This window comes from Natator depressus, chromosome 20 (assembly GCF_965152275.1).
Source record: "Natator depressus isolate rNatDep1 chromosome 20, rNatDep2.hap1, whole genome shotgun sequence".
Taxonomy (NCBI): Eukaryota; Metazoa; Chordata; order Testudines; family Cheloniidae; genus Natator; species Natator depressus.
The window spans coordinates 239041-251147 of record NC_134253.1 but is presented as its reverse complement, the minus strand read 5'-3'; the positions used below and the strand labels follow the sequence as shown (position 1 = coordinate 251147).

The window sequence follows — 12107 nt, the reverse complement described above, 5'->3', positions numbered from 1 at the left end:
CTCTGTATGATAGTGATACAGAGATAGACGGGGGGAGGAGGGGGTGGAGACAAGACCGAACAAAACCCTGCCCTGAGCAGAGCAGACTTGCTGCTTACTTACTCCAGGGCTGCATCTGTGCCCTAAACAAAGCCAAGCAGCGACAGGGATCAGTGCACAGTAAGTGCAAGAGGCCCGGAGACAGGGCTCCCTGCCCTCTGCCCCACATCAATCTCCAGGAGATGCCCAACTTTCCCGTAGCTTGAGTGGCCCTCACCTCCAGCCTCCCGGTGCCATGGTTGTCAGCGCTACGCCCCAGCATCAGGCCTATCCTGTTCATGAAGTGAGGTTTCAGCTGGCTCGCAGAGGATCATAGGGAAGGGGGTTTGACGCACGGATGTCACAGACGGGGGTCCAGCTCGTAGTAGTCCAGACAATGAAGGACAAAGGCTGCGCTCGCCATGGTGACAATGTCCTTGGGAAGATAGAAATGGCTTAGTCCATCGTTGCCTTGCCAGAGCTCTGCTGAACCATCTCTGCTCTCAGATTCCTTCCCAGCCTCTGTGAACAGCCCCAAGAGCTCTTCATATCTCCTGGCTTGGTGGTGGTGGGGCTGGCTTTTGGGACAGTGCTACCACCTGGTGATCACAGTGGGTACATGCAGTTTCTGCAGTCCAAAGATCCAGAGAGATGCTGAGGGCCCAATTGGTAGGTGAAGGACGGTTCTGTGCATACAACAGAACCAACCCCATTCCCTGTGAAGCTCCATTTGACCAGGACTTGTTCCCACAGTCTGGGAGTTGTATGCAGGATTTCTACAGATGCAGTGGCCAGGCAAGGCTCTCTGGGAGCCCAGCATGCAGCCAGAAACTCCAGGGAGGAAGGAGGGATCCTGTCTGCAGCCTCCTTGGGCAGCAACTTCCCGCTTGCTGGCTCCAGGTTGCCTCATGAAGGAGGGATCATCATAGGAAGCTTAGCCTTCAGTCTCAGATGTGAGTCCCACAAATGCAAAGTAACACACACTGGCGGGGAGATTTGAACTCCTCAGGAAACCCAGGGCTCTAAAAAGGATCTGGGTATTGCTGAGGGCAACTCTGCTGAGACCTCTGCTCAGCGCATAGTTGGAGCCAGGAAAGCTCTAATCCCTGATTCCAAATCCCCACTTCAATCCAGCACCCTTGCTCCAGTCCCTGCTCCTCCAACACCCTCACCTCAATCCAGCGACCCTGCTCTAATCCCTGTTCCCAGATGCTCCAACACCCCCACTTCAATCCAGCACCTCTGCTCTGACCCCTGCTCCTCCAACACCTCACCTCAATCCAGCACCCCTGCTCTAATCCCTGCTCCTCCAACACCCTCACCTCAATCCAGCACCCCTGCTCTAATCCCTGCTCCTCCAACACCCTCACCTCAATCCAGCACCCCTGCTCTAATCCCTGCTCCTCCAACACCTCACCTCAATCCAGCACCTCTGCTCTAACCCCTGCTCCCAGATGCCAGACTCTCCAGCACCCCCAGCACATACCATATCCCCAACTGGCACTCGCAGCCAAACTCCCCCTGCATTCCCTGGGATAACACCAGTCCCAAGTCCCTGCTTTCCTGGTACCCAGCTCCAAAAGGGGCCACAAGGACCATGCTTCATAGGATCACACTAACACAGAGGGAACACACAGGATGTTCCAGCGCCATCTAGTGAACTCCCACCATAACTTGCATCAAGTCACAGATGCCCCCTCTCCCTCCAGCTTCCAGGCTGCGTAACTCTTAGGTTCGCCCACCGAGGATTGCTGGGCAAAGCTGTCCTCAAAACTACCCCTCCCTTGTCCTCTTTGTCTCTGCCTGAACTCCTAGCGAGCGTATCAGTGTCTGCCTCTCCCGGCCACGTGCCCAGGAGGCTGAGCTATCGACCAGCCATCTCAAGTATCTGCTTGGCCAATGGAAGGGGAGCGTTCGGGCACATGCAGCATGGCTAAATGGGAAGCAGTTTGTGAGAGGTGAACAGGGAGGCAAAGGCATTTAAAAAACTATTCCAGATGGCAAGGAGCAGGTTCATAGCCAGGACAGAGACATGTAGGCCCCTGGGAACAAAAGAGAAACCTCCACGCATGAGTAAATCCAAACCAAAGTCAAGCAGCTTGCCTCAGTGGCAATGGCTCTGGGTGCTGAGACCCCATGTCTCTGCTCACTGTCCCCACAACACCCGCCGCGCCCAGAATTTGCCTGGCTTTGAGAGGCAAAGATTTCACTGTTTAAAAACAAGAACAACAAAAATGTTTCTAGCCTTTCTGGTTGGAAAGGAATCAAGGAAAGGAATCAGCGACACCTGCCAGAGCCTGCAAAGAGAACAGCAGCACTGAGAGGCGTGAGTGATCCCATTCAGCGCAATAGGTGGGTTAACTCTGAAACGTAATGATGTCTGCTGAAATGGCAGCATGGTTAACAATTTAATTGCTGGTAGATTTAGTAGCAGCATTTAGCGAATGTGGTAATCCCAAAATTCCAAACTGCCCCACCCCAGTCTCCCTATGCCAAACCCCCCAACTGCCCCCTCCTTGGATCCCAAGACCTCTGGCCTCCCCATCCCAACAACATCTGTGATGCAGTTACATACAGTCAGTTCATGGGGAGAAGGGTGAAATTAACAGACACATAAATCCCCAAGGGACTGTGCGGAGCCTGTTGTTCAGGGCAGGGGCGGGGCGTGCTGCCTGGGGTGTGGGAGGGTAGGGACTGCTGCACTGAGTGTGACATTTATGTCCCTACAATTCTGAATCTCCTGTCTTTCCCAGAGAAGCCAGGGATCTGTGGTAGGATTTCGGACCCAGGAACCGCCCAGTACATGGAGCCTTGGCTGCATCCCACAGCCCGACCAAGAAGTTGATTGTGGTTGTTTGCAGGGATAGAATCTCAGGACCTTCTTCTTTAAAAGCACAGACCTGGGCACCCAAGCTAAAGGAAACTCTCCATTCACTGTTATTAATATAGGGACGATGACACACAGCTGAGCTGCTCTGATTCCAGCCAGCAGAGGGCAGTGGGGTGCAGAGACACTCACACACACTGATTTTCTCCAGGACTGAGTCCCAGTTTCCCAGTCCCTCTGTGGGTGGGGCCATCTTAGCGCACCCCAGAGCTGGATGCCCATGAGACCCTGAGGCTGCTGCAAAGACAGAGCTTCCATATGCTGAAATATCCAACTGTCCCCGACTGAGCACATGAGAAAGTGCCTCTCATCCACCCCACTGATTGTGTTTGGACACAGCCTAGCCTGTTACTGCTGATTGTATCTGCACTGGCACAAGAACACGCTGAAGGAGCCCAGCCCCCGTGCTGCAGCCATGGGAGGAAGCCTGACTCCAGTGGGAGCCTGAGGGGCTGAGACGCCGTATCCCCAATGGACGGCCTATAGAAAGGTGGGAGGAGGGAGATGTTTCCCCATGGCAGTCCTATAGAGAGAGATGACAGGAGATAGCCCTGTAGGCACTCCCTCCACAGAGAGACGGGCAGGGGGTGGCTTCCAGTCCCCGCCAGCCTGGTGGGATGGGGCCCAGGAATCCCTGAGGAAAGGCTCTGGGTATCTTCTGATACCAGTTGGTCCTTCTGAACTTCTGCCTTTGGAAACTGTAAGTGTTGTGATTCTCAGGCCATAGGCTCCCCACTTCTACAGGGCCCCCTACATGATGCTCCCTGCCAGCCACCCCTGGGACATCAACAGCCCTGCTCCTATATGGCCCTGGACCCAACACTTCCTGCCAGCCACCACTGCGGCATTAACAGCCCTGCTTCTATAGAGCCCCGGACCCAGCGCTCCCTGCCTGCTACCTCTGGGGCATCAACACTGGGGCATTCCACAGGGATGCCTCCCTGCCAGCTGACACCAGGCAGCTGATAAAGAGAAATAACATTTCAGTCATCGAACTCGCTCCAGTCAGGCAGCTGACAATCGCTCCCTGCCTTCACTTCTCCTGCATCCCTCCCCCACCTCTCCAACCCATTTACTGTTAGTTCAGGTCATGATTTCTGCCTGTTACACATGGAGCATTTTAATTACAGCAAGCAGTTTGCCTGCCACGTGGGGAGCCTGCGGGCCCAGCTGGCACGAGTCACAGCACCAAGGGAGTGGCATGAGACATATGAAGGGCCAACCTGAGCCAGGGCCCTTGGCTGCCAGAGTTTAGAACTAGATGCTCATCTTAGCAGCTAGTACATCTGTCTTAGCAGACCCCACACTCTGGGGCAGACAGTCCCTCCTCCGCACCAGACCTGATGGAACTGGTAGTGGTGGAGGGGGAATGAGGCGTCAGTCCCCAGTGAGGGAGTTACAGCAAAGGCACATGGGCTCCAATAGAGGTAGGAGAAAGAGCAAAACTGCTGTAACAGTCCGCTATGCCGCAGGGAGCCATTTATGGGGCCACAACTGCACTGAAGACCAGGTCTCCTTGTGGTGCACGAGCTCCTTAATGGTGGAAATTAAGCAAAGAGCAAGTCTGGGGATATTTGAGCCCCATAAACATAGTGAGTCCCAATCGCCATTCTGCAAACACCACTCAGCCAGATCCTTGTGTCTGTTCAGGTTCCCCAGGTGGCAAGGTTCCTGCCAAAGCCCAATGGCACTGCCTTGCCCCAGAACGGCATGGTCTATGCCCATGGTAACAGGTGCCCAGTGCTGTTTATCAACACGTGGACCCTGCCATACTGGCACAGCTGAGAGACAAACAGGCTAGCCAGGACAGGCCCAAGGACAGAGACCAGCTGTGGGACCAAGCTGCCCCTTGGCTCCCTGCTGGGTTTGTCCTTCCCCACATTACTGAAGGGGCCAAAAGCTCCTGGCAGGAGTGGGGCTTACTCACCACAGAGAAGTCCTCTGGCCCACACTCAGCCCCTTGGTAGCTGCAGCTCAGCAGCATGTCCTCCAGCTGATGGCAGGTGCGGTTGTAGAAGTTGTACATGTTCAGGGGCTGCTCAAAGGCCTCGGGGCTGAGCTGGGCCAGGGGGAAGCCCGGCTCCACCGTGCTCTCATACGCCACCAGGGGCTTCACCAGGGGCGCAATGTAGAGCCAGTCCTCCTGGCTGAGCTGCGAAATCCGCAGGAGGTTGATATTGCAGAAGGTGATGGCTGGAAAGGTCATCTTGGGGCTATTCTGCTCATCCAGCTGCGTGACATGGTGGTACTCCAGGTAGTAGATGATGCGGTCAGCCACTTGGTAGAGGAACATGGAGAGGGAGAGCAGGAAGGCCAGTGCCCAGAACATCTGCCGCGCCCTGAAGCCGTCCTCCATGAAGATGTGGCTGGCTCCGTGCAGCGTGCAGCTGCGGGCAAAAGCCACAATGTCAGTGGCCGTCCTCTCCTCCTCCTCTTCATCCTCCTCCTGACCATAAAGGATCTCGTCCACGCTGTCGTCTCCTCGCCCCATAGCCCCGCTGTCTCCATGCCTCTCTTCGCTGGAGGAGAAGGAGATGGTGCAGAATATCTGGATGGGCATCCTGCAGGAGGGGGGGTCCTGCCCCTCCCCACCCCTCCTTGTTCCGTTGCTGGCCAGGGGGTCCTCAAGGGCTTTGGTCTGGCCCTCTTGAGGGACAAAGGAAGAAAGATATGAGAGCAGGAGTGAGAGATAGGGAGGACAGAGGGAAAGGAAAGTTGAGTGAAAAAGCAGGGAGGAGAGGGGGAGAGAGAGAGGAAATTAGAGTGACCAGATGGAGACAGGGGGTGGCAAAGGGAGAAGTGGAGACACAGAGAGAAAAAGGGAAGAGAGAAGAGCTTGGAAGAGAGAAAGGGACAAATGAGGTATTGTCGGAGAAGCGAGAGAGAAGGGGATGGGAGGAAGACGAGTGAACGGGAGTTCTGCAGGGCTCCCACCCAGCCCCGAGAGGAAACTGGTCCGGATTGTGGCTGGCAAGGCAAAGAAGAAAAGTGTTGCTGGCTCCAAAAGCTTCGCTGCTCAATTTGCTAACAAGTTGGGAGCTCCCGACCCCCTGAGCTCTGAGCCGAGTTGCAGCACTCCTGTGTGGCTGCCAGCTCCGGACGATTGCATGCGGGTGTGTGAGCACGGAGTCCTACAGCCCAGTGCTGCAGTCAGCCCGGCCAGCAGAGACCGGGCCTGCTGAATAATTGATCAGCGTTCCCTGTCCTCGGAGCCGGTGGAAGAGGTGATGAGGGCCGGGGGGAGGGACACAGTCCAGCCTGGCAGCCCCTGAGAGTCCGATGCATCCAGGCCCCATCTTCCCAGTGGCAGGTTGTTTCCCGAACCCACCATGTCTCACCCTGTTCTAACACCTCACAACTGTTTATCAAAAAGTGTCCAGAGCCAGAGAGAATACAGGACCCACCGAGCCCAGAACACAATGTCTGGAGTTCACACTACAGAGAATACGGGACCCAGAGAGCCCAAACCACAGTGTGTGGGATTCATACCACAGAGAATCCTCTGGCCATAAACCAATCAAGTTGGTGCCTTGTGCTGGGAAGCTGGATTTCTGCTGCCCTTGCAGGACACAAAGCATCTCAACCATGCCCTGGACCTTCCCTGTACACAGGGGCTTCCCAAATCTGCTACAGTCTCAGGGTATGGGGCACCCCCCACCCAAAAGCAGGAAGAAGGTGATGCTAGGTGAGCCGAGGAGGCAGCTGCCATGAGTCTTGGAGGGCAATATTAAAGTGGATCCTAAAATGAATGGGGAAGAAAGTGCAGGGACTGAGGTGCTTGTGCTGTAAGGGGGTGGCAGCAGGACCTGGAGAGCCGGCACCAGGGAAGCTGCAATAGCCCAGCTGAGAAAGAAGCTCCTTTTACTCTGATCTGCAGCCTACCTCATGGCAGTGCCTCCCCCCATGCAGAGCCTTGCCTGTGGTTTGCCTTCCCTGCACTCAGACCATTAGAAGAGGAGTCTGACGTGGCCACAGAGTAATTTCCAGCCTGTTTCTTGCACCGCAGTCGCGGCTGCCTAACCCAAGAGGGATGGGAAATGTCTAAACAGGCAGCACTTGCAGGCCTGAGAGAGCAGGCCGGGAAACTGGCCGTTTGGGTGATGTTAACTCAGCATGAAGTGGACACAGCTCATCCCTCTGGCTTCCCTGCTCATGGGCTGCCTCCCCTCCTTAGCATCTGGGTAAGAGGGTCAAGTCCTCAGCACACCCACTCAACACACCCACTGGGAGGCCTGCACCCAGAAACCCAGTCCTACTTTCTACTCCAGCCCCATGGCAAGGGGGAGAATGGTGATGAAAGCCTTGGGTCTGGTATAACATGAACACACATCTGGTCAGTGCTGCCATTCTCTGAGCTCGGCCTAAGAGAGGGCTCATCTACAAACAGGGATTCAGCCAAGGGGAGTGTGGGGGCTGCACCCTCAAGCACTGTCTATGAAAAGAGAGATCTCCTTCTGTGCCTCACTTTCCCCAACTGTGACACTTAGAACATTAAGGCGGGAGTCGGGGGAGCTGGGCTCTAGCTCAGCTCTTCCATGGACTAGCCTAGGGCCAGATACTCAAGAGAGTGCAGCATTCAGCATCTCCCCTGTTCTCAGTGGTGGGTATGGGGATTCCCCATTATTCCCAGTGATGCATGTGGAGGGGATTCCCCCTTGACCCCAGTTTACCCTGAGCAGGTTGCACCATTGCTGGAGCCAGTTCAGCAGCCACTGCTCATGGGGAGGCCCTACCTGGGGATGACCTAACCAGGCACTGGCAGTGCTAGAGGTGGGTCAGCAGAGGGGAGATAGAGGGGATCCAGACTGGCTGGGCATGGTCCTCAGAGTGCAGCCTGGGGAGACCTCTGGCTTTGAAGTCCCACCCCTTCTCTTTTCTGCTACATCAATCTCCTGAGACATCCACTATACACTTGACAACCTGCCTCATTGAGGGGGAAGAAAAGAAACAAATGAGAAACTCTTGCAATTAATTCCACCATGACTGCACTTCCTCTGAGTAGCTCTGAGCTAGGTTCCAGTTTGCCCCACTCATAAGCACAGGATTCCTGCCCTCAAAGCATAGCTGCCAAGGCCAAGGGGCAGAGATGGGAAAGGAGGTACTAGCAACCCATTCCCTTTCCTTACCAGCCTGGGATTGTGACCTGGGGGGTGAGGTGGGGTGGGGTGGGGGGCACATGTTGGGGGGGAGAAAGGATGGCTCAGTGGTCACAGCCCTGGCCTAGAACTCAGAAAACCCAAGTTCAATTCTTAGCTCTGCCACAGATTCTCTGTGCCCCACTCCCCGAGCTGTACCATAGCCATGCCCTGCCTCCCCAGGGAGCATGAGAATAGATCTGTTACAGGCGGTGCAGCACTTGGACACCACGGTAATTGGGGCTCAGTACCCACCAGAGATAAGGGCTTTACCATGCCAAAGGTAGGTGTCCTCTCAGGGTGGAACATGTTCTTTATCTAGCAGCCATGCCTTGCCCAAAGCACTGGGCTCATCACACTGAGACACTGATGCCGTAGCAGGACAGAACCTTAAAGGCCTGTTGGAGGAGAGGTGCTGCAGAGGATGGAACAATCCAACACCTGCAAACAGGGCAGGGGTAAAGATTTAATGCCTTTTCTTGTAAATAATTGAAAGGAGAACTCCCTTAAGAGGACTGGAGAGCCAAAGCTGTAATGAAAGCACTCCATCATCAGTGGGAGCCATTAACCAGACTTTCTACTCAGCTTAAACAACTCACAGCGATTTACTGCTTGCTTGGGCAGCACTGGATTTACTGCCCACACACCCCTTGTGTGCACTGAGTGGAAGGGGGGGGGAGGGAGTGGGGGAGAGAGAAGAGGTTCACCTGGTCCTGCAGGAAACCTGGCCCACGCAGTTCCCAGTCCTATGCCTTTCAAGCACTGGGCACAATCCCAGCCCAATGTGCCAAATTCTCCTCTGGCATATGCCACCCCCACCCCACTGATTCCACTGGGCACTGCACAGGGGTGAGTGACCTTCTTCTGCTAGCCCCAACAGGCCCAGCTCACCCCTAGGGTAACTTCACTGATGACTCTGCCCCAGTGAGCCATGTCCCCCAGACTCTGCATATAGCTTCCACTATCTACTAAAAGCGGCTCTCAGCCCAGGCCTTGCTGCAGCTGGGGCCAGAGGCAGGTTTCATGGCCCTCCCCCCACACTTCTTGCTTTATTCTTTGACCCTTCTCCATCCCCTTGCCCTCCCTTTGCTCACTTAGCACTTAGGCTCAGGTTACCCCAGACAAGAAGAGTGCTGACACCCAAGCCCAGCAGGAAGGCAAGTGCCTGCAGCACTAAGGTGACCCTTGAAACCTTAGCCAGGCTTTATGGCAGAAATATTCTGAAGGCAGGTTCCAGAAATTAAAAAGCTCTTAGCACTAACGAGCCAGACAGGGCAGCAGGGCAGGACCTGTGCCCCCTTGCCTAATTAGTGTCCCCATCCCAGGTGGGGTGGGAGCAATGTCAGCTCCTGCATTAACCTTGGCACAACTTGTCAGCTGGGAGATGACACTTCAAGGCGTCTGTCTCTTGGATGAATCCTGACGAAGCTAGGTCCAGAGCATGTCCATTGCAGCTCCTCATCGGATGTATCTATACTGAGTTTAAATGCCCCTGGCTGGCCTGTGCCAGCTTACTCAGGCTCATGGGGCTACAAAGGTGTAATACAGGCATTCGGACTGGGCTGGAGCCCGGGCTCTGCGACCCAAGCCAGAATGTCCACATGGCAATAGTAGAGTCCAGCAGCCCACATCAGCTGACATGGGCCAGCTGTGCATTTTACTGAAGTGTAAAAAGAACAGGAGTACTTGTGGCACCTTAGAGACTAACAAATTTATTTGAGCATAAGCTTTCGTGAGCTACAGCTCACTTCATCGTATACATTCAGTGGACAATACAGTGGGGAGATTTATATACTTAGAGACCATGAAACAATGGGTGTTGCCATACACTCATGGGGAAATAGTTTTACTTTGAGTAATGACCCATCCACTCCCAGTCTCTATTCAAGCCTAAGTTAATTGTATCCAGTTTGCAAATTAATTCCAATTCAGCAGTCTCTTGCTGGAGTCTGTTTTTGAAGTTTTTTTGTTGAAGAATTGCAACTTTGAGGTCTGTAATCGAGTGACCAGAGAGATTGAAGTGTTCTCCCACTGGTTTTTGAATGTTATAATTCTTGACGTCTGATTTGTGTCCATTTATTCTTTTATGTAGAGACTGTCCAGTTTGACCAATGTACATGGCAGAGGGGCATTGCTGGCACATGATGGCATATATCACGTTGGTAGATGTGCAGGTGAATGAGCCTCTGATAGTGTGGCTGATGTGATTAGGCCCTGTGATGGTGTCCCCTGAATAGATATGTGGGCACAGTTGGCAACGGGCTTTGTTGCAAGGATAGGTTCCTGGGTTAGAGGTTCTGTTGTGTGGTATGTGGTTGCTGATGAGTATTTGCTTCAGGTTGGGGGGCTGTCTGTAGGCAAGGACTGGCCTGTCTCCCAAGATCTGTGAGAGTGATGGGTCGTCCTTCAGGATAGGTTGTAGATCCTTGATGATGCGTTGGAGAGGTTTTAGTTGGGGTCTGTAGGTGATGGCTAGTGGCGTTCTGTTATTTTCTTTGTTGGGCCTGTCCTGTAGTAGGTGACTTCTGGGTACTCTTCTGGCTCTGTCAATCTGTTTCTTCACTTCAGCAGGTGGGTATTGTAGTTGTAAGAATGCTTGATAGAGATCTTGTAGGTGTTTGTCTCTGTCTGAGAGGTTGGAGCAAATGAGGTTGTATCGTACAGCTTGGCTGTACGATACATGTGGTGGATCATGTGGTGTGGTCTGGATGAAAGCTGGAGGCATGTAGGTAGGAATAGCGGTCAGCAGGTTTCCGGTATAGGGTGGTGTTTATGTGACCATCGCTTATTAGCACCGTAGTGTCCAGGAAGTGGATCTCTTGTGTGGACTGGTCCAGGCTGAGGTTGATGGTGGGATGGAAATTGTTGAAATCATGGTGGAATTCCTCAAGGGCTTCTTTTCCATGGGTCCAGATGATGAAGAGGTCATCAACATAGCGCAAGTAGAGTAGGGGCATTAGGGGACGAGAGCTGAGGAAGCATTGTTCTAAGTCAGCCATAAAAATGTTGGCATACTGTGGGGCCATGCAGGTACCCATGACAGTGCCGCTGATTTGAAGGTATACATTGTCCCCAAACATGAAATAGTTATGGGTGAGGACAAAGTCAAAGCCACCAGGTTTGCCGTGACATTATCGGGGATACTGTTCCTGACGGCTTGTAGTCCATCTTTGTGTGGAAAGTTGGTGTAGAGGGCTTCTACATACTTTGTGAGGCCTGGCTCTGTGGGGTACTGAGCACCCTTGACTCCCATGCAGAAGGCAATGGAAGGCTCTGGCTGCCACGCAGGATTGGGCCCTCAGTGAGGGGCTCTGTCTTGAACTAACCACTGTTTCAGCTATGTGTCTGCTAGGAACTAAATGATGCCAGGCTGCCGCCCACATCCACACACTGGGCTGCAGCCCAGATCTAAGGACCCATGAATCCTTGTCTTGAATCACACGCCCCAGACCAGTTCTCTGAGAATACCATTATCTACTATGCGCTGCGCTGCACTATTTCTGTCTGCGTGTTCTGGGCACGTGCACACGTGCTGTACAACGTGGTGCAGCAGATATTTCCTGGGGCCTGTGTAGCAAGAGTCGCATGGCCTGCAGGGGAGGGTGTTGCTGCAAACCCCAGTCTGTGTTCCATGAGCCTTGGGCTGCATGTGCGACTGAGTTCCTAATTTAAGCTGCAGAAGGCTGGATCTCTGAACTCCTTCCAGCTCTTCCCTTATCAGGGGTTATTTTTACCCTTTTTCAGGTAAGGCATTTTTTTTTGTAAGTGGGAGGGGGGGCATGTGGGAAGTGTTAAAAATAGACATGGAAACAGAACCAGTGCAGACCTTGGGTGCTGCACCGGCCAAGTGCCTGTGTCTGCACTTCTGGAGCCACTTCCATTCCAAGGTGCAGATCACTGAGCCAGTGCCCTGTGGGAGGGGGTGGAGGAGGCATATCATGGGAATCACTGAGCCAGCCCCCTGCCGGTCATTTGGGGCCAGGAAAGAAGCAGGACAGCTCCGTACAAGGGCAGCTGCTGCTTTAGGAATGTGCAGAGCGGATGCTGGTTCTGATTGGCTCCAGGAG

The 12107-nt window shown here is 53.8% G+C and overlaps 1 protein-coding gene across 2 annotated transcripts in view; it reads right to left on the bottom strand.

Annotated features, from left to right (window-relative positions):
• The window catches only part of ASIC1 (acid sensing ion channel subunit 1), a 118323-nt gene that overhangs the window by 22921 nt on the left and 83295 nt on the right, over positions 1–12107 (bottom strand). Inside the window, exon 1 of one of the 2 annotated variants that reach the window (XM_074935656.1) lies at positions 4833–5465. The exons of the other annotated variant lie outside the window; for it this stretch is intronic. Coding sequence (XP_074791757.1) covers positions 4833–5465 — 633 coding nt within the window. Of the gene's footprint in view, positions 1–4832; positions 5466–12107 lie in introns of those variants that run through there. 2 annotated transcript variants of the gene reach the window in all.